This window comes from Parambassis ranga, chromosome 10 (genome assembly GCF_900634625.1).
Source record: "Parambassis ranga chromosome 10, fParRan2.1, whole genome shotgun sequence".
NCBI classification, from domain to species: Eukaryota; Metazoa; Chordata; class Actinopteri; family Ambassidae; genus Parambassis; species Parambassis ranga.
In genome coordinates, this window is record NC_041031.1 from 6,961,164 (window position 1) to 6,984,938 (window position 23,775).

The following is a 23,775-nucleotide window of genomic DNA, read 5'->3' on the forward strand; positions in this document are numbered from 1 at the left end:
AAATATCTCAGCAAACCAGTGGAGACAAATACCTGGCTCTGCAAAGTTGTCAAGAACATGCAGACGTTTCACAATGTAGTATGCAAATGAAAGATGAAACCATGCATAGCAATTTGAAAATTAAGAGATAGGTCAATACACTATTACCGAGACAGCCAAGTATGCACTTCAACATAGCCAGATAGAAGGATGTTTAGATAGCCATTAGCTAACAACACTTTATGACTATTCAGAAGGCACTTACAGGACAGACACTTGCAGACACTTCTAGCTATTAGCAGCCATTATACACATTTGTGTATAATTATGTGAAATGGTGTGCAAGGGAGCCTCATATGCAGCAGACAAAGTAAGCAAAGAGAAATTTAAAATCCATCTGTAAGATGATGACAGCTCTGTTGCACAGTGGTGCAGTACAGGCAGGTGTTTATACAACACCAATACATTACTGGCATACATACATCCACACATTGTCACAAAAGCCATAACAATGGAGGGAAAAACACAAAAAGGCTACATATATCCATCAACCTCCTGTGATCAAACCAACTAGCAGCAGTGCAGATATGACAGCGGTGCCCCTCGCCACATTCATCTGTTTTTCCATCTACAACTGTGACTAAAAGGGCCACTAACCTATGACACAATAAAATAAAAAAGACACAACAACACAAAAAGACTGTCAGTGACCCTTTCTAAAAGGGTCAGCTGCTCCAAGGCTATAAAATCTTAAAAAGGCAAAAGATAATATTCTGCCTTAGCTATGACCGCAGAGACAGCGACGAATGGAGAGCGAGGGGGAGCGCAAGCAGGACCCCGGCCTTAATGTAGTTTGTAATTGTAAGTGTTGGTCTTTAATAAAAGCCCAGAGTATTTGGTCAGGCTAATAGACTGGGCTCTCTAAATCCTGCCTGCCATGCATTATTCAACAGCCATTAGCTATCGCCTCATCTGGGAGGCTGTATGAGTCCCATCATCGGCTGGAACCCAGGCTAGGCACACCAGTGTGTGAGGAGGTGTGTGTGTGTGTGTGGGGGGCTTATCTATGGAGAAAAGGAAAGAAAGGAGGAGATGCAAATACAGGTATGGGAGAGAAAGAGAGAGATGGGTTAAAGAGGATTCACACAGGCAAAGACTCAAAGAGGAAAGCTGACAAAAGATGGGCGTGATGTGGCATAGGTGAGGGTCTGTGATATGGAAATGACTACAGAGAGATGAAGAAATGCCTGGATGAAAGCCAGAGGTCATATGGTAGACATATGAAAATGGGAGGAGGTTGATGCAGGAATATGAGAGGGAAGTGACCGATGTAAGATAGCATGAACTGAGTGGGATATATGGGGGCAGGTGAGGTTGGCGAGCCTCGGGTCAGAGTGAGGCTAGAGAGAGCAACAGAGAATGAAAGAGGGATGCCAGCCTGAAGTGGCATTTTCTGTTGGCTAGGAACATAAATGTCAGATGCTTCCTTCTACTCACCTCTCAACCTTTTCTTCTTTCAATTCCCCTCACCTCCTTCTCAACCTCCCCCTGCTCCTTCCACTCCACCTCCAGCCGCCCTTCTCAATCTGCCCACCTCTCTCCATATCCCCAGAGTAGTGCCAGTGGTAATTTTGCTTTCAGAGGCAAGAGAAGGCCATGGAACACATGGAGATGCAGGCTGCTCAGTTACCATGGTATCACTGGCCAACAGGAATGGCGCCAAGACCAGGATGCGTATGTGCGTTTGTGAGTACATTGGTGTGTACGGGCGTGAACACAAGCGTGCGCTCTTGAGTGCATCTACACGTCTGGGTAATGGGTGTTTAGCAGGCCTGCCAGACTTGTCCCAGTCACTGCTCTCCCAGACTACCAGGTTCTCCTGACCCTCTGCGGCAGCCCAAGGACACACTCCTGTCTCTCTAATTAAAACACAACCCTGACACACATCGCGTGAACACACACACACACACACACACACACACCCTGCAGGTCTGCAGCTTAAAATAACCTTAAAAGGAACAAGCAGAGCCATCATCCCCTGCACTCAACACCTCTTCAAAATCCACTCAGCGTTTTCTCACCAGGCAGCTCCCAGGCAGACTCTGTCTCAATCTGCAGGAAGATTCGCAACAACATCCAGCATCTTCAGATGCAGCACTTATTTATTAGAAGTCATCAAAGGGGCTGCATTCATTACTATACGGCCTTCGTGGAACTGTAGCATTGTTACACTGTCACTGCACACTTGAAAATAATTGACTGCAGAAAAGCCACAAAACCGCAAAGAGAAAACAAGTTTTCTGAAAAACCTCAAAGTGGTTGAAGAAACAGGGAGTTTTTAGTGTGTACATTCACAAGTGGTATAACACACCTCACCACACCTCAAGAATAAGCACACTGACCACAATTAAGTCTCACAAATGTACCGTTTTGCACAGCCCACTTCTCTCTGTGGCAGCATCTAACATTACTGATTGTGTATTGTCATAAACTGATGATTTCTATACATGGAGCACGTGTATGGACATCACAGTCATAGGTGACTCTTCACTTCATCTCCAACAGACAATTTAGCATGTTTACTTCCTTGTTAACCGCATGAGAGACCCTGATGGAGGAATCCCAGAGAGGCAACGGCGTCCTGTCACTGCAGGTTACCACTGCAGCATGATTTAATGGAACTGTCTGTCAGAAGACTCAACAGAAGTCTGTCAAACACCAAGTAGAGGTAACATACACACACAAGCACTCAAAAACACATGTGCACAATCAAAAAAAAAAAAAACACGATGAAGACAGACTGTCAAAAACTCCTTTCTCTTGTTTACTCTGTCGCTCTTTCTCACACACACATACACATGCAAACGCACACACAGGCACACCAAATCAAAAAGCAAAATGTCCAAAAAGGTTCTGGCAAGAGCTAAGACAGGCGGAGATGAACAGAGAAATGCTCACAGCACATTCAGAGAAATCAGCAGTTAGAAAAACACACATCACCGGCAGCCCCCCTACCATGAGAGGAGATGAGTGCCAGAAATACACTCGCTGCATCAAGCGGCACAGGTGTTATCAGAGCGACTCGCAGGAGATCCCACCAAACAAAGTACCACTGTCATCTCTACAGAAGTAGCAGCGTGGAAATAAACCCAAACAAGTGTAATGAATGGTTCACAAAGTATTTAGCAGATTAGGCGGAAAAACTATGCATGATGGGGGCCCAAATCCAAAGCTCATTACATGTGGCACTGCATTAGGAGCTCACAGAAGCCAGTATACCGCTCTATCCCACAGCTCAAGTCTGATTTCTATCCCCTGCTTCTCACCGAATGAGGCAGAGAGCAATCACATCAGCCAGGCATCGGGCATCCTCTGTAAAAGCCTTTCTTTATTGTATATTTCCACCATCATCCCAAACTGGCAGGACAGAGAGCTCTGATTAGCATCAAAGCCTTTGATTGCCCCACTCAACAATCAGTGCTGCTCTCCTGTATGATGCCTGCTGTGATGCATAACAGAGAGAGAGAATGTGATTGAATGTGTGTGACTATTAAAACATGGAGAAATCATGCTGGTGCATCAGAATGACTCCTTCCTATAGAAGAACATATGTGTATGTGCTTGCGTAAGCTGCTGCACTTTAGGCCCTGCTTTAAGATGAACCTTAAATGGTCTTCTAATGTGCAGGCCTGGAAGCCCACCTTTTGATGCTCCACACTGTAGCACCATGGTCTGGTCTGGACAGTTCACTCTGGCTCAGAAAACAGGCTGCTTCTTTAACGATACCTCGCTCAGTGGCTAAATATGATTAGCTGCAGAGGACATTGTAGCTCTCTCCACAGCTAATACATTTAGTATGGATTGTCTGAGGGGTAAGGATACAGCTTGCAGAGAGATCAATATTCTAAGTCAGAGTCTGTCTGGAGAAGAGGAACCATGCTGAGAGATGGTTAACTGTTCTAAAGCAGCAAATGCTGTCTGGAAGCACCGAATGCCAGGAATCCCACAATATTGAACACTTCTTCAAAAGGTAATGCTTAATGCTCAAGCTGGGTGATGAGTTCTGCTGAGTGCCTGAATCAAGCAAGGAGCTTGTTGAAGATTTGTTGTGGATATCTCCAAGGATGAGAGATTATATAAGGCAAATCAGGATGATTCTTTATAGTCTATAGTGAACCACTTAAGACCAAAGCCCCATAGGGCCTTGCCTCCATAGGGCTGATGTCAAAGTGGTGCTCTAAATAGAGAATAGGGTGTCCTTTGAGATACATGGGGAAAAGGACCCAGATTTAAGTGGCTTCATTTGCATACGTGAATCCCTCACTTAAACCCATTTGAATCGCACACACGAGCAGCCACAGACACAAATGGACATGCGCACACCCTCACACAGATTCCCAGGCACACTCACTTAGCATAGACACATTCTTCCCCCTTTTCCTAGAGTCAGAGGACATTAGCACTGCATCTATTTCTGGAGGCCCATTAAGGCCGTAAAACATTTAAGATCCAACACAGAGTGATTCCTACTGTCAGAATGACCTGTTCTTTCCCCATTTCTCCTGCTCATGTAAAAAAGCTGACAAGAAGCTTGTGACAGAAACATGTATTGGGTGCCGTTCTGGATTTGGCTGAGTGGGCTGGCATGCCTGCTGGAAGGGTGGGGCAGGGTGGGAGGAAGTGGGGGTTGAAACGAGTTAGGTGGAGCGAGATGGGGGGCTTGGGGGGGGTGCAGTTGTTCGCCCGCCAAATGGGCCTATTTTGCTGAAATGTGAAGCCTGCACTTTCCTGACACGCTATAATAAATCTATCAATTGTGTGTGTGTGTGTGTGTGTGCACCATGCATGAAGAGAAAATTTGGTGGCATCTAAACAGGAAATATCCCCGTCCCTTTTCCTCTATAGATGTGACAGTCACAGTAACAGCTAACCGCTCCACTCACCATAACACAGGATGGCATATGCCTCATAATGGATATGCATTGTACCACGAAAGGAACAACCATACATACAATGGCACATGTGTATTCTAATGTGCACACACAGAGATACACACATGTATAGAGAAGCTAATGTAGGATGAGTAGGCTGCCTTGTCTGGCTCCCATCTTAAACCTATACATAAATATATCATTTGGTGTCCAGTGTGGACTAAGTCCATGAAAGTAGCAATGTTAAGCTACTTTAATGTGAAATGACAGGCTTCTGGGCAGCTCTTAGAGGACTAACAAGCCTGAATAGTCACTATTTCCAGAGGATAGAGTTTATTATTTCCCACAGCTTGTGATTCACCCCCCTTCCCATCCAATTGCACATGCAGAACCAGTCAGAAATTATGTGTCCTTTGCCAAGCATGCACTTGTTGATTTGCTCACTGTACATTTACAGCACATAGGTTTGACCTTGGAGCCATGCAAGGTAGTTTTCTAAACACAATTTACACATTTGTACAACATAACAGAAAATTATTCAGTGAAATCACACATACTGTAAACTTTGATAGCTGTCTATGTGTGTAATTAAATTGTTCCCTATGCACTTTAATTGGAAGGCGTAATGGTTTCATATTCTAACACACATCTATTTAAAATAGCATCAACAATGCATTAATTCTTTTTTTCATTTGCACAGAGATGTGCAACTATTTCTGCACCTCAATACATCCATACAACCATAGATAACAATTTTAATAGCTTTACAAATAAACCCACTATTCACAAAGTCTTGCCACACTGAACAGTTTGCATTTGATGTCTGTGCTGATCTAATTTATGCAGCATCAGTATCATCATCATCATATGCGTGGAGATAACACACGTCTGCATCCAGGCAGAGCTATGCCCTGTTCCTGACATCCTTCAGTGGTGAACACTTCGGAGTGGAATATCGGCTTTTAACGCTTAAGCCAGAGAGCTCCTGCATTCATTTTCAGATTTATGGTGGCATTAAGAATTAAATAATTAAGACAATGAAGCTTTTTGTTAATGCTTAATTTAGCTGAACTTTAGATGCCCTTTCTGTGATTTTCCTCATTCTGTCCAGCACTTTTATTCACACTCCAGTTTAATTCATACCTCAAGATAGGCTAGGTAGAACTAAGCATTCTTTACCAAGTGACATAAATAAAGTTAGTTCCTCACAGTATATCAAATATAATGCACATACTTTTGATTATTACTAATATAACATATATTTTTGCCTACACATTATATATAACCTTTTGTTCTTTTTATAGAGGCTTTCCACACTCAAGAAAGTGGTGGACAAGGACTAGTTGTAATGTTGTACCAATATTTGTTCCCTTTAAAGTACAAAAATGTGATTAAAATGACCTTTAAAACATGTTAGATAGGAAACATTAGTTTCACATCAGTGAAGTCTTTTTTAATAGATACTTCCCATATTAAGAAACCTTTATTAGTCCCACAATAGGGAAATTGCTTAAGGCAAAGAGCGCCATACACCAGTGAGTACACTGGAGGCTATGCGGGTAAAGTGCCTTGCCCAAGGACACACAACAGTGACTAGGGAGGAGTTGGGATTGAACCACCAACCTTCCAGTTATTGGACAACCCTGCTATACCACTGAGCCACTGCTGCCCACATACATCTCTCGGCTGACCTTGAGAGGACGCAGATAAACTCTTTGCTTTTCACTCACTGGTCTACCATTCCTCTACCTTTAGACCCCTCTGACACTACTGGCCCCATGAGCTAGTTGGAGTCACAGACAAGAACATGATCCCACGCTGCCTTCCCACTGACAAACACTGTCAAGCTGTGCTCAATAGTATGTTCAACCAAGCCTGAAGCACTGTTGCAATGTCTATCATCCAATGTTGCATCCCTCTGTGTCACCTGTAGTCCCTGAACCAGTCAGTTCAGGAACCACAGGTGACACAGTTAAATTTCTGATTATATGTGGTTAAAGTTGGCCAGCAAGGTCAGCAGCAAGGTCTGCAGCTAACCAACAACAGCACTGTTAAAGCTCTTGTATCAGATTACCCAGTATGAAAGTATGAAAGTATATTTGGTTAGTTTATGTGTTTACAGTTTATAGTGGATCTGTGCATCAGACCTGTGTCACTACACTCAACAAAACCACTTTAAAAAAAATAATTTGAGGGAGAAACTACACTAGAGCCAAAAAAGTGAAAAAGTAAAACACCCAAAAAATAATACAAACATATTTATCTAACAGCGTAAATTATTTGTCTTTTACTTTTTGTTTACAGTTCCCTCTGATTCCTCTTACTGATCAGACTTCTGGCTTCACTGCCAGCTTTGTGGTTATGCTGCCAGCTCTTGTTTGTGGTGCCTTTTTGTTTACAGTTCTGACACAACCTTCATGCATGGATTTATTTTTTGTTTTGAGTGCGTCTACATTGGCTGATTCTTTTTAGGGGTGTGCTGAGATCTCTTTTAGTGGTGTAGCGAGAGACAAAAAGGAGAAATACAGTCAGTCCGAGTGTATATTTTACATGAAAGTAAAGGTATAAGCAAAGTCATTGTCTTTAAGGGGACATTGTGTCTCTAAAATCAGAATTCTAGCATCTGTAGTAGCTGCTGGTTAACAAGTTGTTAAAAAGTCACATTTCATTCTAAATCTGTGTAACAACAGCAAAAGAAAAATATCTATAAATTAGATTAGAAATGAGGTTTTTCAGGAAATAAAGCTGGGAAAAAATATAGCATGTTGCTATAGCTCGGAGAGTAGGAGGGAAGCAAACAAATGATGACAACTGACACTGGGCGGAATTCAAATTCAAAACTGTCACTAAAACCTTAGCCAATGGGGACATACTCCTACCCAAAGGCGGCACAGAGACAACAGTGAGGACAAAACCCAGATCAATCTTTGTAAAGCAAAGAAGTGAAATAAAGTAATTTACACTAATACAATACATTCTTTGAAGTTATACTTCAGAGATAATATTTATTTTTCTCTTCTGTAAATTTTATTCTCTCAGACTTTATTTCGTTGACATTTAAAAAGTTCCCTTTGATTATTACAAACCTGATTCTGTAGATCAGAGGGTATGTATGAAGGGCTCAGGAGGGTTCTTTCTGCTACATATGTAAAAAAAAAATGTGTTTCAGCACAGAGGTGAACAACACCTCCCTGTATAGCTCCATTTCAGTGTGTTTATTGACTGTGAAAATGAATTTGCTTTCAGATTATCTGTCCACTTTGCTGAGATGCAGGCTTGTACTGCTCTGGTCAATAATTTTCTTGTAGATGTGTTTTCTGAATGCACCTAACGCAGCACAGGGGGTCGATATTCCACAATGCACCTCTGACCTGTGGGCAAACCTGCCTTATACTTCCTTTCAACTTCCGATAGACATTGATTTTCAGGCTACTCCCACGCACATATAAATGTTGGGATTAAGAAGTGAACAGGAGTATATTTTAAGTTCAGACCAGGTACATCCGAAAATGCAGGAAAATGTTTTCTTAGATGCAGCAAACAGCCAGCCACAGAAACAGCATTGTAGGATCCTACAGAAAACCAAAAAAGAAGAATCTGTTGCTGATGTTATTGTTCTTCTGATCGCAAAGTACAGTGTGTAAGTGCGAACAGTGTAACACCATGGATGTATGATATGTGAGGTGCTATTCTAGGGTGAAAATGTGTGTGTGCCTGTATGTGTGTATTAGTGAACGAAGGCGGAATCTGGGTCTGTGTGATGAATCTGTTTCTGTGGCAAGCAAGGTGCTGCTAGCAGCATGCCGTCTGTTAATTCACATTCGCCGCGGGTGGTTAGAGTCTGTGGCTGATGATACTGGGAGGTGTCGAGAAACGGAGGGAAAGAAGAGACAGAGACATGACAAATGAACAAAAGCTATGTGCAAGATGATCCCCAATGTCAACTGTTGGCAAAACAAAAATATATAAACATATAGTATAACTGGCACTGCCTGGTAAGTCGACCCCAGCAAGTAAATGCACTAAAAAAAAATATAAATGCTTCACAATTGTAATGTGTACACTGCAGTGTGAAAGCAGTGGCTTTACAAAAGAGATATTTCAGCTCTGAGCACTGGAGTGTAAATGCACCCTCTGCTTGTATAAGTAAAATTAGCAGAAATCTCAGCTGGAAAGGTTTTGATCTTTGAGCCATCATGTGTTCATTAAAGTATTAACCGATGATTGCAGCACCACCAACCAGCCGTGTATATTTCAGCAGCAATTATAGCCCGTGTTATATCCATGCACTCGCAACCTTCATCTGTGATAAACCTTCCATACAGAGTTGCCTCTCATGGCCGTGTAACGGTCAGGAAAACATTAATCCACAGATTTCTCTCTCTCTCTCTCTCTCTCTCTCTCTGTTTTCCCCCTCTGCCTCTGGCCAAACATTAGCAGTGATCGTGCATCACCCGACATTCATTCTGCTAATGTACCATAGAACTGCAGATACATTTGATACATTGCACGTCACACCCATTTGCCTCCCTCGCCCTTCTTTACCTCCCCCTGCCTTAGAAATCAGGGGAAATCCATTCAGCTAAGACAGTCCAGATGTAAAAAAACTCTTGCATAAGCCCTGGCCTCTCAAGATCACACCAGGAGAAGAAGCAGCAGTCCTCTGGGCAATGTAGTTAGTCCAAAACAAAAGATGTTTATATTTAGTTTTTTTTTTTTTTTTTATTACAGTGTGTTACACAGGTACAGATATAAAACTGGGTACTTCACCTTTCCTCCTGCCTTGTAAGGGAGAAAGAAAAGATACTGATTCATCGCCCACATCACATAAATCAAGCATGAAAGCATAATTTGACTGAGGGCAACCAGGGGCAAAGATAGACGTATGAGATATTACTCTCATTCATTCTTCCTCCCTCTGTTTCCTCCTCTCCGTCTGTGTGCTGCTGACCCAACTCTGGTGCTGACCCAAAAAACCTAGAAAGAGGAACAGCATCCAGCCATTGTCAACCGCATACACCCTATTATCTCTCGCTCACTCTGCAGCAACAGTGGGGCTCGGTTCATACTTCCCCGAGGTGATCATCTCTCAACACATCTCACAGGCCAGACTCATTTCTGCTCGTTCCCACATCGTGCAGGGTCTTCCACACATGGGCTGCACTCATTCCCTTTATTCCTTCACAGATGGAAAAACAATAGATGAATGTACCTTGACTATAACACCAGGCGCTCCGGGGAGGAAAAGAGACCTTAAGAGGAGCATATCCACAGATCTGTAGTTCGTAGATTATGATACCCCCTCAGGTTACAGATGGACAAGGAGGGAATTGGCTTATGGTGTCAGCCACTGTTGCTCACCTTCATGCTCCATTGTGTATCCTGCTCATTATTTTTCTCACAGTTAATAAATTAAATCAATCACCTCCTAGAGACAGCAATTGCCCATTCTTAATTCAGGAACCATAACAAGGCAAAGCAAGTGGTTAAAGCTTTGGATTTCTTTACATGCTGAAGCCGAGTATTTAAAGAGATTGTGGGAAATTTAATTTTTAATCTTTACGAGCATACGTGTAAAGTGAAAGGATTAAACATTGTGGGTCAGCCCTTAACCGTGCCTCAAACACATGTCTGGGTAGCTCACAGCTTACTGCAGTACAGCAACTCTGGCTGGATTCTCCTGAAGACAAGATAATGTTCATAATTACTCTGTGTAACAAATCATGTTAAAATATGTATATTTAAATATTTACCTATGGTGATTCGTACAGTTGTGTGGATAAAAGATTCACATTCACTCAGTGTTTGTTTACAAGTATGTAAACCCAAAGGCTAATGGTATCGATAAAATATATTCGGAGCCAGGAATGTGGCACCCAATCAATAAACTTGCCATTCACAAGAAGAACCTGCTGATGGGAGCGATGCCTCTCCAAAAAAACAAGTTCTCCGAGAGATGTGAATTGTTAACATAAAGCTGGAAAGGGTTACTTGGTAGCATAATCTCTGAGAGTTTAGATATTGATCAGTCTACAGTTCTCACTAGAAGTGAGGACAAGACTCTAAAAGCAGAATGCTCAAAGAGGTGAAAAATAAAATATAAAACACAGAGTAAAAGCTTAAGGCTTAGAAAAATAGACCCTTTCCACAGCAGAGGTTTTTTTCACTTGAAACAGTAGGGTAGTAGAAAGCACAGGTGGAATTAATTATGTCTCAGTTCCATTAATGTGTCCCAGTAAGCACTGATAGTGAAACAGCATGCACAAATGAAGGACCTCCTCTGGTGGAATGCAGCCTTCATTAAAACAAACTGTGCTTTCCCTGCCGTGACCAGTCAAAACGTATGCCTCTGGAAAATTCTACAATTCAGAAATCATGGAGGATGTTTGCCTGGTCCAGGAAGTTCAACCATGCAACATGAAAGATGCAGTGAGCCTGTTAGTCAAAGAGCACCTTGACACTGCACAATACTACTGGGAAAATGTTAAGTGGTCTGATGCAACACTATGTAGAAGTAAAAAAAAGGGCACTGCATTACCACATGAAAGAATCGTCCCTGTAAAGTACAGTGGAGGGAGCGTCGTGATTTGGGGTTGCTTAGGTAACCTGGGGGCCAGCTTGCCTTCATAGTGGGGGGACATTAAGCTGTGTTCAGGGATGTTAACATCTATTGCAGCTGATCCTGGGTGATGCTTTTAGGATTTTATCATAATGATATTTTTATCAGCATGTTATCTGACCCTAGGCTAGTTTCAGGACTGCTCTTTATTAGATTCCAAAAACTTTATAATCCAGCAAATTACAGCATGGTAAAATGAGCTCTAGTTATCATTCTTAAAATATGAGGAATACCAAACACCAAAAAACCCTCTCTGATCAGCTGGTAGGGGACATCAGATTGGCTATATTGTCTGAAATCAAGAAGCCTTTTCTACAATGGCTATACATTTTGAAAGTAACAAATTATAAACTGTTATGTTTCATGCCTGAATGAAAAGCTTGATATAATATTACAATATTACCTAAGGGTTAGGGTGGAGCTTTTCCACTCTGAAGCGCAGCATTAACAAGCTCACATTAAAACAAGGGCTATTACAAAGGCTACAGTACATAAACGCAGGCCCCACTGAGTAAAATTAAGTCCATCCATTCATGATATACCTCACAACCACTTCTACCACCTCCTCATTTTCTTGAATTTGATTATACTCTTTTGCTTCCTGCCTTGCCTTCCTTAATGATTGTTTGCAGAGGTGTAGTGATGCGTACACACAGGTACATGGCATATACCCTCTTCTTGGTATAGGGATTTGGAGCAGACTTTTGACTCTTCTGCTGTCAACATGTAGTGGTTTGCATTACAATTCCGATTACTTAATAAGCATCAAATCCAAATCAATTGCATTCCCTATTTTATTATTATATTATTACTTTGAAGTGGGGTAAAACTGCTCCCAATTTGTTGTGTTCAGTAAGCTACTTCCTATCAGTATGATTGATGTTGAGTCAATGTACTGTTCTGCACTTAGTCAGCTACAGTATAAAACATTAGAGTATGTTTAATGTTACATTTTCCTTGCATGTGCTCTTTTTTTCCATCTCATCTCTTCAGTGTTATGGGTATGTGTGTAGTTTTGGCCGCAGCATTCAGTGAATATTATCCACCTTGGCCAGACTCGCTGTACCGGCTGGTGTTGATCTGATTCTGCTAGTACACACATATTGGAAAAAAAACATCTGTTCGGAGCAAAACACGCTTGCACACAGACACTAATACAAAGTGCACATTTACTTGGAACCACATGGACACACACACACACCCCCACAACACTTGTGCACACATAAACACTATCTGGAAATGGCATTGAGCATCTGTTTGGACAGCACTAGCACATTCAGCTTTTGTGAAACACTGGCAAGAGCCCTGCATTGGCCATGGGTAGCTTTTCTACTGCAGCAGGGTGACCAGGGTGACCAAGCAGCCATCCAATTGTCTGCCTGCTTGCTTCACACACAGATATATAACTACATATATGCACAGACACATTTTCACTTTTTCACCTGCAGACACTGCAATGCAAATGAGGTTCCATCCCCTCCCCTGACACCACCACCACCACCACCACCACTCCCCTTTCCCCCGCTAAGTCACCCATAAAATGCTCATGCTTTTAGCAGAATTCTGGAAAATTTTAAGAAGCTATTTATTTAACAGCATGATTATTATCTATCTGGTGTTATAGTGATCTATCAAGTAAAGTGTTTGGGTGCCGCTATTAACACCCTCTCCTCTAGCACAGGTGGCAGCTGTTCAGAGGACAAGTAGAAGGAAAAAGAAGAAAGAAAAAAATGGCTATGCTATTTGATGTATTTGTGTTACTTCTTGAATGTACACACATGCAATCTTTGTCACAGCATGATGGTAGATAAATGAACAGCCAGCACAAGGCAACATTGGTCAATCAAACATTCTATTATGATTGCACACATCAACAAGACTCCCAGTTTCAAATGCTAAAAATAAACAGTGAATTTTGGGAGTCCTTGTCCTTTGTAAATATGAAGGTGATGTCTTGTGTCAATCTGTCATGTCTCATCTTAACAAATGTGTCTCCTTAGGGACCACCAGTTTAGCATTTAGCATACATCACATCAATGCTGCTTGGCAAAAATGCCCCATTTGTGTCACTGACAGCTTGGATGGGGCTCAAGGTGTGTGTCTAGGCTGTGTTTGCATGCATGCACGGCATGAGCGGAGATGAATAGAGACAGAGTCAGCAACAAAAAAAAGGAAAACAACTCACAAAAAAGAGTAGGGGGCTCCAAGCCAGAGATAGTCACACTAGGGCCTGGAGGAGTTTTCAGTTATTTACATATGCAGATTCTGGTCACCCCAGATCCCTTCCCTCATCAAGAGAAACCAATTAAAAATCTCTTCATTTAATGTTTACCTTAATTAACCGCAACAATTAATAGCTTTCCGAAGTCCTATTGTGGCTTTTTCAATTAAAGCCGCCTGTGACAAAGGTTGCAATCCAGTTGTATAAATGATAGGGATAATTCTCCAGCGAGCAAGTGAATGGATAAAATAGCCCCAAACAAGCATTGTATGTCTGTGTTGCCATGCGCACATGCACACGTGAAAGTTTGCGTGCATTGGTGTTCATCCATCCAACCAGCAGCAGTCATACTGGTCAGCAGATTGTTGGGTGAGACCCAGCAGACCATTAGCTGTCCGTAGTTGCCAGAGCTGAGCGCTGATAATGACAGGTGGTGTACACACCCTGGAGGTCTGACAGGCTCAGGGCATCGTGCCATGTAACAACAGCCTTTACTACTGGCACTGCGGCTGTGATGGCAGCCCTTAACACTGGCACTGACTCAGCTATGGCAGAAGTATCCCCGGCAATAACACGATGTCTGCCATTACTACAAGCAGTTAAACTAAAATTGCAGCAATTGTCAATGGCGGGTAGGGGGAACCCCTATGCAGTCATTACTATCACTGACATCTTCTTGGAAAATGCTTTCAAATCCTGCACACTCAGATGACAATTCCGATTATCCGACCTACAGTGGACCTGCAGGTTCATTATTCAGACGAGCTTTCTCCCCCCGCAGAAGCTTGCTTAGCGACAGGTTCGATACATCCACACACTGAGGCTGGCATTGTGCAGTATATAAAGGTCCTGATTTGTTTACTTTTCTTTCCTTTTGCCATTATTGTTCACTTTCTAGTTGCCCATTCATGGAAGCCAGTGTCTTTTCTCGACACCCACTTAGAGACAGTTTCGATTTTAACTTCCGCCTCCCCTCCATGGTAACCGTTCTCTTGTCAGTCCAGCTGTGTAGTGGCTGCATTTTCTATTAGCCCTACAAAATACATACTCCATTGACCCCATCACACAAACAGAACACAAAGAGCATGTGTGGGCATCTGAGTGTGTGTGTGTGTGTGTCCCTGCACGCACCTTTGTGTCCTCCACCCCCTCTCAGCCTCTCTTACCCAGTGCAGAACACTCTGATTTGCGCTAATCTCTCTGTACACTCTCAGGGCTATTGTTCCTTTCTGCTGTGAGCTTATTCATGTGCCACTCACCATGCTCTCCTTTTATTTTAATACTCCAACAGTGCTGGAAGCTAAAAACAGTTTTAAGCCTGCTTATTTGACTGTTTATTAAAAAAATATCAGCTCGCCTCTCACCTCCTTTGCTGTGTAGGTGATCGAGGGATTGTGCAGGATGCGACCGCTTATTAAAATGGCAAGTAGCGGCTAGAGTCTGTGATGTTTCCATCACACAGTTTGTGTATACAGACAGCCTGTAGGCAGCCAGTGGACAGCATGAGATGAAAGCTACGGCTGATGTTCTGATTTGATGACTGTTGCCATGGCAGCAAGATGAGAATGGAGGAGGAGCATCAGCATTTACAGAGAGACAGAACAGACAATTATCTTTCTTACTCTTTCTCACCATCTCTCTCTCTCTCTCAGTCACACACACAAATATGCACCCACGCACAGAGAACACATACATCCCTCACCTTCCTATCAACCAGTAGTACAGTCCAGTAGGTCCTCCTTTGGATCAGTGAGCTGTAAAGGTTCATCATTAGGACAACAGGGTGGGGTCCTGACAGCTTGTCAAGAACAGAGGCCTGCATGGCTAACTGTGTGATGAGACTGCTATTAAAGAGGAGGAAAACCACACAACTGCACCGCTGCTACAATAAGGCACCTGGTGGATTCATGGTAGCTCTTCAGCCTCTCCTGGATGGCTGAACGGGTGGTTCAATAAAAACGGTTTCTGGCTCCAGCGGACATGTTTATAGTGTTTCCTCTGGCCAAGCGTAGCACCAGGGTTAAGTTGATCATCTCTCACTCTGGTAAAATAGCCAGGGGAGTCCATGTACCACTAGATCAACTCTACAACTTAAAGACCCTAAACGTTACAGCTCAGATGATCGATATGGCACTGAGCAATGTTCTTTACGAGCTAATAGACAAATCCATTCCTGCAAAACCCCTTGGGCCTTGGGAAGGCAAGAAGGGAGTTAGAGTACGAGGCTGTTTGCCTGATGTGGCCACTTAGACCTGAGCTTGCACACACACACAAACACACCAGGGAGGTTAGCAGGAGACAGTCACATGCAGCCTGTGTGTCTGAGCATCTTCGTATGTGTGGTTGCACCGGCACATCTACAGATGTCTCTATCTCTGAGGGTATTGTAGAGTCCTGATTCCACTGAGGTTACCACGGCTGCAGAGCTGCCAAAAGGAGATTTGTGGTCTTCCAACATCAGAAGGAGGAAAAACACATAAAATCCATTTCATTAACATTGCTTAAATGCTCTTATCTGACACTTCTGGATAAGAGAGCTTACATGAAACATTAGTAATTCCCTCACTATCTAATTAAAAGTCCAGATTGCCTAATAAATGTCAGCATTGCATCATAAAGTAGGAGCAATCCTCCAAATCTGATTCCCATCAGAAATCTAATTCTGCGTAACACCTGTTGCTATTTCACTTGGTTCCATCACTACAACTAAATGGTGTTTCAAACATAGCTTGCCATGTATCAAAAGACCGCTGGCTAGAATTAAAAGTAAAACTCTGCAGTATTTTCTAATGATGGCTCTCTAATATCCTGTGCAATGTCTTTACTTGGCAGTGAGCCTCTCCGTCTCCCTCTCTGCCATACCGCTCATTAAACCGTGTGGTCAGTTTTTCACTTTACTCTCCCAACCTTTGTCTCCGTGCCCTTTCTAACCTTCTGCAATTCTTACTTGAACACAGCTTGGCCAAACTTGACTGAAAACTTTGGCACATCATTATAAAAATAATGGACCGTGTTTATAAAGGATATGAGGGCCCTCTATGACATTGTGCAGTCCCCTAGGCCCTCCAACAACCTAGTTTATAGGCAGTATGTAACATTTTTATGTTTAAGGTAACATTCATGCTTCTCTTATTTCAAAGGCAAGGACAACAGCCACAGTGTGAAAAAATATTGTACATGACTTTATTTGAAGGTAATAGCAGCAGACTATTTTGAGGCAATATGCCTCTTTTAGTTACAATGCTAAGTAGACCTAGCAGCATGAACTCCGTTACAGAGTAACTTTCACACCCAGGGCAGAGAACATTAATTTTGCTTATCCTTAATACTTACTCGACAAGCAAATTAAGAGAAAACTGAAATAAATGAGGATAGATGGGGCAAATGGCCTTGTGGCTCCTTTCTCCACTAATTATAATAGATTTGAAAATAACTGTTAGTGTTTAATCTAGATGGAAAATATTTCTGAGGTCTAAAAAAAAACCAAGGCCATGAATGTGACATGAATGCTATCAATTCCCTGAGCCTACTGGGGTTTTTTTTCAAAGGTCTAAACTGAACTGAAGGTTTTCAATTTACAAAGAAATACAACGGCACAAAAACCAGCAAATTCTAATATTTAGAAGCAAAAACTATTAACTGTTGGCAGTTTTGCATCCATCTTGGACAGATCTTCTGCTGAAGATTCCATGTTGCACGAATGAAAGAAACAATACTTGGAAGAAATTCTGAAAAATGAAGAGTCCTCAAATTGAATTCAAGTGTCACAAGCTGTCAAGTGTAAATAAATTCATGCCTGATGAACATTAACAAGGAACAATTCTGTTCAAATGACTTTGTGCAATGGCAGGCATTGGATCACATGATCATAGGGTTTTAATATTCATGTAGTGTCTCCCTCCCTTGGAAAAACCATGCAGCCTGCTAAGAGAATAATAGAGACAAAACCAACGTATTTATTACTAATAATTAATTATATCTGTCATATGACATATGACATGTTTTCATGTCACTGTTCTTGTTTGTTTAGTGTCCAACCAACAGATGCAGGTTAACTTGTCTCTACACAAGGCAATTACATCCATACCACTGCTTTCAGAAGGCCTGATTGCTAATTCGGGGACTATAAATGTTACAGGCAATTTGAAAACCCATTTTCTTCAAACTATTATCTGCAGTGTATGGTGGAAATGGAACACTCAAACCTTTCTAGTGTATTAATTTAGAGCTGTGTTAACAACAGTTATAACAGTTATAAGGGGTTGTCAGGTTTTTTAAAAAATAATGGACGTCCCACGGACAATCAGGATCAAGTGCTTAATCAGTGTATGGCAATTACACAGATATTTGCATTTTAGCGCATAAAGTTATCTAGAGTAATGAGTGACAGAGCCTTTGACTGGACTGCTGTTTGCAGTTGCCTTAGAACCCTTTCTGCTTGGAGGACGATGTATAAAAGGGAGTGATGTAAAACCAGGAGACTGTCTGATGACTGTCTGACATGCCATTGTGTCAACCTCAGCAGTGGAGGCAAAAAAAGATAAGCTAAGAGAAGAGAGAGAAGACAACAACCGAATAAACTAGTGACAAAGTGGTCACCTAATTAGCATCTCATTATAGGACAGCATTGTCCCATAATGCATTTTTTTATATATTCCACACTGCAGTAAATCAGAAGTCTGACACCTAACCTAGCTGCTCTCTCTCTCTCTTTCAGCATTCATTACAGTACTCCCACTCAGTGACTGAGCACCAGGGACAATGACCAACACCTCTAAAGCTGTTTACTTAATCCATGCACAAACAGCAATGCAATAACTGACAGGTACACTGACTTTCTGAAGCCGTGCCATTACAGTGAGCTTGCCAAACAGCAGAGATGTGAGTACTGGGAGTGTGGAGTGTAGAGACTTAAACCTATTGTTTATTGATGAATGATAATAATAATAACACTTTGAAAATGGTCATTTTTACATTTGTGCACAAAGTAGGTAAACAACATAGAATTCAAATCAGCTATTGCCGATGCATTTTTGCACACACACTTACCCTCCTGTGGCACATCTGTGCACTGAGTTAAAAATCAGTGCAATGGATAGCCTAAATGATAAAAGGTTGTGGATATATAAATAACATAGGTGCACAACATTACTGTTATAGTGTAGCTGATAGACAGGCTTTTCAACAGACCAATGGATCGAAAGATAGGTAAACTTTTAATGTTTAACTTTGTGACAGTGTCTCTTAAACCATGTTCAAATACATTTGGTGCCTAGACAAACACCATTTTGTGTATGACAATTAACTACATAGGAATCAGTCGTGCATGCTTGTTTTCTTGTTTTATTTATGGCAAAAATGTGTGAAGAATAACCCCACATGGTGTGACAACTTACTCACGGATGGGACCACATGTCACATATACACAGTCCCTATTTTAATGCTGATAAGTCGAACACAGAAAAGAGATATCAAAATGAAATCGATGCAAAATACATGGCCAGGACTTTCTTTCACTTGGTGTGCAAATTTGTACAAACCGATGTATTAATTTTAAGATATATAAAAGAGTGTACAAAGTGTGACAACATGCCTGAGTCTCCCCTACTAGAAAACCAAATTAGACATTGACTTTAAAGAGAGGCTGTGTGAAGAGGACCATACTTTCTTTCTTTAAAAATTCTCATAGAACACTTTGCAAAAAGAAAAAAAGGACGTGCTGGGATAAATGTCAATCTTGTGAATGTATCTTTCCTCCAAGAGGTGCCTAGATGGACTTGAATATAACAACAAGTGAGCATCACTGATGTCTAAAGCTGTCCACAAGAGAATATAATACTGTTTTTGCCAGTGAAATGACCTTAAATATCAATTCAGAAGGCAATGGCACCAACTAATATGTTGGTTATGCTTGAGGACACGTTGGTGTCGCTCACAGATTCTCTCACTTTTCAGACAGCAACATCAACATCAACAGCAATATTCATCACAACCACGACATTTACAGAAAGATATGATATGACATAGATCTTTGTGATGACTCTACAATTTAAATTACACATTGAAATGCCCATTACAATGTGTAATTTAAATTACACATTGAAATGCCCAGGAGGGTGGGTTTTTCAACCCACCCTCTGCAAGAAAGCAGCTAGCACTTTTAATTGTCGGCAATAAAAAAAAACAGACTGAGCCACAGTGTAAATGATATGACCATGAACCATGCACTGTCTCACGCTGTGCAAATCCATCTCCAGACCTCATCCCCATGCAACATGTTGTGAAATGAACGGCGACAGTGAACGCAGCCTAGGCCTTTTAATAAAGCCTCACTAATACTCTTAAGACTAAATGAGAGAAGCCCTGCAGTACATCATATGATAAATAAAGGCACCTGGTGTCCATATACTGTATTTCTGGGCATATAGTGTATGTGTGTGTGTCTGCTATAAACTCAAGCTGAACTACATTTTGTCTTTCTACTGCCAATCTCCTCTGTTCTTATGCTGCACTGTGTCAATTCAGGATGTTGATGTTTTCCTGAGTTTGTCAGCAGGTCTGACTGGTGCTCTCAAATTCCTACACTCCTTCTCAAGGGAGGTGTCACAGTTGGACATGCAACCCCCTCCACTACTTTACCACACACACGTGCATACACATAAAAGAGAGACAAACATCTGTACAGATGCTGCCTCACACGCAAGCTGACTCTCTTTTTTCCTTTATGCTTTCTTAATCCGTCGTGCCCCGTCTCTTTATTTTTCTCACACCTTCACACACACACACACACACACAAACATTCACATAGTGACTAAATTGACTTGTCAGCTTCAATCAGACCAGGAACAAAAGGATTCCTGCCAGTCTGAAGCTGACATCATTAATAGGTTTGGGAGGGGGCGCGCTCTGAAGACAAAGGGAGTGCAAGGTCGGGCCGACTTAAAATGCACTTTCATTTTGGCAGGGACGTTAGCTTTTTTGATTTCAGCCCCTTTATGCCAACATCTTTTTGCGAGTGGCTCTAACTTTCATTATCACTGGGAACAGAGGGGCGTGTGAGACTTTGTTGTGCTGATGGAGAGAAATGTGACATCCATAATGCATTTCCTATTAGAGGATGCCACGCATGGACACACCTGGCCATGTGTCAGAGAGAGATGGACAGGAAGAGGATGAGAATAAATGGGCTGCAGGAAGAAGAGAGGGGGAAAAGGTTGCCAAGTAAAGGATACTAAGGCAGCAGAAATCATGGAAGAAAAGAGTGAGTGAATGGAAGAGCATGCACTTGAGAGTGTGTCAAAGTTTGGAAAGGCATAGGACATACAGCAATAATCACGTGACATATGAAATCCACATATAAACCAGCTTTCCTGGAGCATTGTAGCAGTAAATCCGAACGCTTTGAACATTTAAATCCTCCCCTCTCAGTTCTATGACTTCATCTTCTGTTTCCTCTGCTCATATTCCCATCTGCCTCTCCCCATTTTGCAGCTTTAATTCTGACCCTGGATAAAGATGGAGTCCCTCATCTCAAATGGTAATAACTTTGGTCCATATGCACACAGCCATCACAAATTGATTACTGTGTAATGCTGCAAGCACTCCCACTCTCACTCTCCTCTCTCTCTCTCTCTCTCTCTCTCTCTAACTCCCACTCTGCCTCACTCTCCTCCTCCTCCATCCTGTGATTTTCTTAAAGGCTGCCTCCACGTCCAGGCTGCCTGTCATTAAACAGCACCCTGGGTGCGCTCCATACACAAACATCCAAAACTCTCTCCTCTGTCTTCATGTTCTGCAATCATCTTTGTCTAACGCTGGCTTGGAACAGCTTCTCCTTCACCTGTTTTACCCTCAACCACTCATTCTCTTTTATTCTCATTCTAATTATACCATTACATTACCATTTCTATTCTCTCATTAGCATTTTTTGCTCCCTCTGTCTCTTATTCTTCCGCCTCTAATTCTCTTTCCCCCCCGTCTCTCTCCATCTCTATCACCCTTCCTTTTTTTCTGCCACCTTTTTTGCAGCACATAAACAGACAGTGCCCTTGGGGATGGGTTGGAGAGCTCTGTCTTTGTTTGTGTGCACCTCTAACTAACTCTCCATCTGCAGGGAGCCCAGCCAAGCCCAGCAGTGCAAGACAGATAACTGGCACCATCCCAGACTCTTCTTGAGTTGGCCCCATATCTTCACCCCTGCCTCACAACTTCTTCTTTCCAGGCTAGAATCTTCCCACAGAGGTGGTTGTCAGCTGCCCTCAGGCAGCCAGTCAGAGGTGCGATCCCTACAATTTCTTTTCCTCCAAGTCTTAAACCAAAATCTGCTCCAATGTCTCATTGATAATCAATCCTTTCTCCAAGTCATATGATGTGGATGTTCATCACTGGACTTTCCACAAGCCCCATTATCCCCAGTTAGCCCTGGGTTCACCTCCAATATAGCATAAGCCCGCTTCAGAAACTAAATAACCAATAGCACATTTTCTGTATTTAGTCACATCAAAGAGCCTTCAAAGAACCTAAGCATTAGCATTAGTTCAAAAACTGAGAGTTTCAATCACATAATTGCCCAAGGCTGCAACTTAAAGCTTGAAAGAGTTATATGTTGTTTGCTGCATGCATTTGCTGGTGTGAAATTTCTTCTTATTATAATGAGACCTTACGGATATACAGGGATGTACTGTCAAAAACTTACATGCACAAAATACAGTAAACCATCAAAGAGTTTGCTACTGAATTATCTGCAAAGCTGATCTCCCCTTTTCATTTTACAGACTGATGGACAATCTCCTTGAAGGGGTTTTTCACTCACCATTGTCAGGCTCAGACTTTCTGTCATGCTCGGTGTCGGTGAGAGACAGGGCGGAGTTGGCACGGCTCGTGAGGCAGGAGCTCTGCTCAGACTTGAGGCCACGCATCCACATGTGTTGCAGGCCGTGAGCAGGGGAGGGGTCCACCTCCGGCTCCGTGTCCACATCTGAACCAACACCGAGGGAGTAGCCACGACTGTGGACATGAGCTGCTGGTCCAGAGCACAACGCTTCCTCCTCCTCCTCCTGCTGCTGCTGCTGCTGCTGCTGTTGTTGGTGGATGTGGTAGTCAGGGCTCCTCATCTGCCCAGCCTTACAGAAGTCTAAATCTTTAGGAGGAGAACAGACATGCAGATAGAGATCACATAATGTCTCTAATACCAGCATGTGCTTTTATTTGCTTCTGCATCTAAGCTTGACCAGGTGTTTGTTAGAGGCAGGCATTTACAAGCCAAATGCCGAACACCTTCTAAATTATGTCAAGAGACAGGCTGTTATTTGAGCAAGCATTTATTAAAAGTTTTGCAGCACAAGTCCAAATCAAAATGCCACCCTCAATTTTTCTTAACCATTTGCAGTGAGGCTATATCCTGTTCAGGCTGCCTGATGTGTGTTATTGAGCTTGAGATGTATTGAACTGCTGCTCAAACAGAGCACTGATCTCATCTATATTCTCCTTGGTGGGGTGAAGAGATCAGATAAAGATCAAACCTTATTAATATTGACTCAGACTGAGGGAAAAATTGAGCCTTATATGCTTTCAGGTATTAGAACGCCCTCCAATCCTAAGCATCAACCTGTTATCTGAGAACATCAGATATACTGTGTTAGTCCTCTGGTTACACTTCAATTCAATTCAATTCAATTGAGCTCTGCTTTTTTTTTTCCTGTGGAGGCAGTTGAGTAAATTTTCTTTCACACCACCTGAGTTTTCTGTTTGGACTGTATGAGTGGAAGTGAAGGAACTGATGTAATTGTAAAGAAATGAAGGCAGAAATTGAAATCTATACAGATGGTACCATATAGGCTAAGAACTCATGAGAGAAGCACTTCCTCTCTTTCTCACTTAGAGCAGTTAATATGTGTGTAAGGTCTGGGCCTCTGAACACGAACCACAGTGTTGCCGCAGTCCTGTTGACCACTCCATTGACCAGCAATGTGTCCTGCTGTGCCTGTTTGATGGGGTCAAGACCAACTGTGGCTCACACACTGTTC

General features: G+C 42.2%; 1 protein-coding gene across 1 annotated transcript in view; it reads right to left on the reverse strand.

The window, feature by feature from the left end:
* tenm1 (teneurin transmembrane protein 1) overlaps nt 1–23,775 on the reverse strand; it is a 134,995-nt gene that overhangs the window by 107,348 nt on the left and 3,872 nt on the right. The window contains exons 2-3 of the mRNA XM_028415599.1: nt 22,873–22,889; nt 22,563–22,800 (exon numbers count right to left, since the gene is read on the reverse strand). Coding sequence (XP_028271400.1) covers nt 22,563–22,800; nt 22,873–22,889 — 255 coding nt within the window. The remainder of the gene's footprint in view (nt 1–22,562; nt 22,801–22,872; nt 22,890–23,775) is intronic.